Below are 6,112 nucleotides of genomic sequence, written 5' to 3'. Positions count from 1 at the left end.
GTAAATGTATGTTTATATATATATATAACATTAATTTAAAGAATTTTTTGGTGTATGTTAGATAAGTATCCGGTTACTGCATTAGCCACAAACTCGCAGAAACTATTTTGACCGTATGTAATCCCAAAAGGATTCAGGTAATTTCATTCGTTAACGTATTTTCCTGGTAAGTCGTTATCTCCGTGTGTCTTTATTTTCATTTAAAAAAGGTGAGGACGAACGACAGAATATCTCTATGCTTGCTGTGTAAGTGACAATGTGTATTTCTTTTATGGAAATAAAAGAACTCACGAGTGTGTACCAGACTTTGTAAGCTACACGTAGAGTGTTGATTCACGTAATATACATTTCTCGTTTTTATCTCCTGTTACCCAAACCTTTACTGAATATTCTTTATTTCAGAATACTCCTGGGGCTACTTCCTAACAAAGTAACCTTTAGGATACCTATATGTTATTTTACAGTTCAGAGATGAAACTAAAATATAATGAGAGCAATTTATCTTACAGCGAAAATTACGTTTGATTTAGAGAAGCATTGGTAGGACCATTTGCATCTTCCATGTCCCACTAATCAATTCATTATTATTTTAGTATTATATTTGCATCTTCACATCTTTCAAGTAGCTTTCTTATAATTTTGAAAAGTTTTTTACTGGAAGAATTTTTCTATAGTGAGCTATTTTCTATTGCAAGATAGGGTGTTAAACACTTTCCTGATCATCCTTAGTAAAGTTCACGTGATTTTGCATTCACTTTAACCATTTGTACCTCAGTAACTATATGTTATTCCTTTATTGGAGCTCTTTGCACAGAAGGAGCTGATTCTGTATTAATTGGAACTACCAACATTTAAAAAATAATTTGATATTGGAACGATTTGCCATTTGAGTATATATCTGTTCAACATTTATTTGAGCATTTGTGAAAAAAAAAGAACATTTTTATTTTAGCTCCATTTGAATTTCAAGAATTAGGTTATCTTATATTTATTAAGCCTGTTTAAATAAACATATTTAATATGCTACACATATAGTTCAAAATTTGTAAGCCCCGTACATGTAGAGAGTAAGTTCGTTCATATTTTCCTAGCTAAAAATTACAGTCTCTCCTAATTAGATATACATTTTCTTTGGCTAAGTTCAGGAAACAGAAAATGAGTTGAACACAGATAAAAGATTACCATTGCAGTTCAAGAGATAGAAACAAAAATAATTAAAAAGGTATTAAGAAACTCCCTCCTGTACCCTATAGACCCCTATAATTGGTAATACTAGGAGACTAGAAATTGATATCGACCATAACTGAAGGCTACCACAAAATATTTTTGCTTCATTGAAAGATTTTCAAATTGAAATAGAGTTGTGTATCTTTTTTTCTCTTTTGTTTATCTGCGTTAAATAGACATTAATTAGATCTGGTCCTAAACTTTATATCACGATAATATTCTATTTTTTAGTTTCTCTTAACGAATATAGATGCTTCAAATAGGTTACCATTGATTTTATATCAATACGTATGCATGTATACATAAATCTAGGAACTAGAGAACTTTTTAACTCGAATTTTCTTTCAACATAGATTTGTTTATGGTGGTTTCAGTAGGAGTTATTTGTGGAAGTAGTGTTGATAAAGTATTCTATGCAAGGCAATAGTATACATTAATAACGATTTAATATTCTTTGCCAGGCCACATAGCTGTTCTAAATAACCTTAGTGCGTTGGCATCAAGGAGACACTCCACCCTTTCCAAGGCTGTTGCCCAAGTGACGAAGGTTCCTTACAAGGATCAGGGAATACCTGCACTGATGATCAACGGTCAGTCGCCTTCATCTAAAAATGGTGACATCGTGAGGAGTGTCAGCGCACGTAGCACCAAATCGACTAACTCCATTACTCCCATCGAGTACCCGGGTCCGCACCACGCTTGGCCATGAGATTATTTACTGGCCAGTTCTCCCCGGAGTGCCGACCTGTCTTATGACCTCTTTTACTATAATTCTGACTCTGATGGTTGAGGTTTGGGAACTAACGACTTCCTGAACAGGCGTATCATATAGTTTTGCCTGTTATATGTTCGATCAAATTAAATAACTAGTAAATTTTGAAGGAACTGGAAACTTTTTACCTCAAAACTTTGTTGTGTCCGATGGCGTTTCATAAGGTGCCGTGTTTTGGTTTATAGAATAGTGAATTACCTCAGAAGCACAAGATAATTATTGAATTTTAAAAAAATAACTTCAATTTGAATGTATACAACGTTATAATGTTGATTTTGATTGTTTTTTTTTTATTTTAAAAAGATAATTGCTATTCCAATTCAAAATTCATGTGGAGGTCTGTAAGGAAATAATTATCTTAGTACTTTCGTCTTTTGCGGAATTTGTTTCATGTTATAAAAAAAAAGTTCAACTCTTATTTCTCTAGCAATACATATAACTAACACCGACACTTCTAAACACTTTTTTTTTTATTGTAATAAGAGTGCCTATAAGGAAATTATTTTACCCTATTGATGGAAACCCTGATTGGCTTAAGTTCATGCAAATAAGGTTAAGCATTTACAGCGATTATTATTGTAAGTCCTCAGTTTGGACCAAAGCAAACTCCAGCTGGAGGGTGTCAGTTTGTCGGGAGGGAACTGGTATGTTGAGTCTTACAACAACACCTTAAAGCTCAAAATGATTTCATGATATGAAGAAGCTGGTAGCACTGCACTTTGAACTATAATCATCAAAATAACTATTCCAGCATTGGTAATTATTTTACATAATTTAACTTAATTTGAGTTCATGCTTGCTTGATTCAGTTTTTGGACGCACTGATCATTTATGAAATAAAATAGATAATACAGTTCAATTTCACACACACACACATACATACACACACACACACACATACATACATACATACATACACACACACATATATATATATATATATACTACCTATGAAGCTTTTAATTCTTTATGGTAGTAGACTGATGGTGGTGTAATTTAAAGATGTTAATGGTAATGGTTTCATAGAAATGGATGGTTTGGGGAGGCTATTCACATTACTTGTTTTCATAGAAAATTTAAGTAACTGTTTGAAAGATGTTCATTTGACAAATATTACTTCAAAATTGAGAAGTTGATTTGACTGAAAGGATGAACTTAAAACTGTGGTCCTGTGCACTTTAGCGTGGATATCAATTGCCTCTTGCTTATATTCCACTAACTTTAGATAAGGATGGAGACATGAGTAAGTAAATCAGTCATCTAGGACGAGATTCGAAATAAACATAATAGATACCCATCGCACAAAGGAAGAAATGTAAATATGTTTTTGTTTATAGAGTTTAGACTCATTTAGCAGTAGGCACTGCATATAGGAAAAATAACAGAACTTTGTATCATTTTAAGAGTTAGCACTAATTGGACAGGGCTAATTTTGTCAATGAAATTTAATTTCACATTTAATTCGCTATGGGAAACCATGTAAAGTTTCCGAAATTTGGGTGCAGATAATTACTCTTTTTTTTTTTTATTTCCTAATGCTTTTATTTTACTAGAGACGTTGAAAAATATCTATATTAGTGAACAAATGTCTGATATTGCATATGTTATGTATTGAAATATGCCACATAAATTTTATATAGTTTGTTAATGGTGCAACCCTCTGCTACTACAAGTAGTGGCGAGTGATATATTTAATCTGTTTTTGTTACACTATCATGTCAAGTCAGTAATTTCAGCTAATATCATAACAGAAATTGCCGTCCGGTAGATTAAGAAATATTGTTTATAGGTTCATATTCTGTTTCATTCCATATCCTAATTGTTATTTTTTTTTTCTCTCAGAAATGGCAGACTTGAAGAGTGATGCTTATTCTAAAAGAATGGGGACCTTTGAGAGAACTATAATATACTAATAAGACATTTAGTTTATATACATTTCCATTTATAATCTCCTCATTATGAATTTAAGCTTTTTTTTCAATTGTAATACATACCAATAGAGCACAGTACACTATACTCTCACCCACAGACGAGATGAAAGAAGGTGAAGTAGATGTACGAAGTGACTCATTTCATGTAATAATTCTCTCCAATATATATATATATATATATATATATATATATATATATATATATATATATATATATATATAAAGCAACATTGCCTGGAATTATATGTAAACCATCTCTTCCCCATATTCTGTATAGTTGAGGACAAGGCCAACTATTTGAGCACTCATCCAACATGAAAGGATATGAAGCTTCCAAGCAATTGTAGGCCTAGGCTATATGCCCGGAACAAGAAAGGCAACTCCAGCAGTTAGTGGGCTCATTTAATCCCCCTTTCATTGGCCAGTAAAGTGCTATGGATGAGGCAATGTGAGCCTCTATGCTTGAGTGATATTCACTATTACAAGCCAATCTATAAAAAAATCTCTTTAGCAAAGCAAAATGCTACAAGACCTGTAGGGTCTCAATATAGAAAGCTACCCGATACGGAAAATGAAACTAGCAAATGATAAACAAAAAGACAAATAAAATTTATGATTATATGAGCAAGATTATATACAGAGAGAATGACAGTAGCAATTGTTTTCTAAATACCTCATAGAGGAACATAAAGGTAAAGATCAGGAAAGATAACTTCTTGATAAACCTCCGGGCATAATTGACTCTCCCATCAAGTCTGCTTAACTTAAACTAAAAAGAAAAAAAAATAGAAGCAAATTGACAAACATACTTAACATGTTTGAGTGACACTCAATCATGTAAATTAAGAAGTAGAAGGTTATGATAGAGTTGAGTGGCTATATATCGCATTATCCAAGACTAGAGGACTTTGTTTTGACTTTAGAGTGTCCCTCTACTAGAAGAGGTGCTTACAATAGCTAGACAACCTTCTGCGTTTAGTAAGTGGGCAAATAACCACTGAACAGTCACAACAGCTACTCATTCACTTGGGAGTGCAAGTGTTTGCAGGAGACCTCTGCTAATTCAAGCATCTGGGTACCAAAATTTAATTTCGCCCCTAAAGTGTCAAATGCTAATGTGATGTGTGAGAACAGAAGAATATATGTGTATGGAAAGAAAAGAGTCGTAGGCCTATTTTGAAAAGGATCCCAAAAACTTTAGGCCAGCTCATTGTAGGATCTCGTAACATTTTATTGGTAGTATCTCAATGGTTACTGGAACCTTAATAAACATACTACCTACAAATATTTTCAGTGTCGTCAGTGCACCCTTTGCTGCACATTGTAAGTATTAAACCTACACCCATTGGTCACGAATTCTGCTAGATATTGGGATCAGGTTGCTAATATTTCATTTGGATGTCACCTAAGTTTCGTAAAATTTTTCTTTCCCACCAGAATAAACTCTGGTTTATTTTAATTTAGTGGTAATTGTTTGACTGTCATCTATTTCATAAAACTAGTAAGAACATGGTTTAAGGTTTCAACTGTATCATCAATATAATTTATGGAGAAATAAAGAGAATTCTAACTAACCCAATAGGTTATGGCTGAGTTCTGTGGTAATGACACTATCCAAGATAAAAAGGACATTAGCAGATGATATATATATATATATATATATATATATATATATATATATATATATATATATATATATATATATCATCTGCAAATATTAGGTCATATCTCTGTAGGAGCTAGGCTACTTTTGATAGACCTATAGTATAGATACGCCAGTTTACCACAGTGGCATCTTTTGTCCTACATGATACAAATGTAGAGCAGTTCTTAAAGAGATGAGAGAATTTCAGGTTTAATCGTAAGCATACCCTGCATAGTCCCGTCACCATCTTATAACTGTATCACTTTCTAGCTTTCTACTTTCCATTACGACTTCTTTTCCAAGTTTCACCTTTCTATGAAATATCTTTCAATTTAAATTACTAAATGCAGCTACATGGTTTTCTTCCTTTTGCCAAATATTATCCCAGACTCCAACTGTGGAGAATTTTTATGTGAATGGCTGAGTGGGAACTTAGTCCAGGAAAGTCTCCCTACGGCAATTACCCAAAGCTCAACAGGGGAGGATAATGAGCACTTACTCTCGGGACACAAACGCCCTGCTAATACTTTACTGCCA

General features: G+C 33.1%; 1 protein-coding gene across 2 annotated transcripts in view; it reads left to right on the top strand.

The window, feature by feature from the left end:
- LOC137654542 (putative ammonium transporter 3) overlaps positions 1-2,884 on the top strand; it is a 99,005-nt gene extending 96,121 nt beyond the window's left edge. For both annotated transcript variants that reach the window (XM_068388269.1, XM_068388268.1), the window contains one exon: positions 1,689-2,884. In XM_068388269.1, coding sequence (XP_068244370.1) covers positions 1,689-1,936 — 248 coding nt within the window. In that variant the 3' untranslated portion in view covers positions 1,937-2,884. The remainder of the gene's footprint in view (positions 1-1,688) is intronic.
- Positions 2,885-6,112: the final 3,228 nt, after the last annotated feature.

Source organism: Palaemon carinicauda, chromosome 15 (genome assembly GCF_036898095.1).
Source record: "Palaemon carinicauda isolate YSFRI2023 chromosome 15, ASM3689809v2, whole genome shotgun sequence".
Classification (NCBI taxonomy): domain Eukaryota; kingdom Metazoa; phylum Arthropoda; class Malacostraca; order Decapoda; family Palaemonidae; genus Palaemon; species Palaemon carinicauda.
This window is presented reverse-complemented; position numbering and strand designations above follow the sequence as displayed.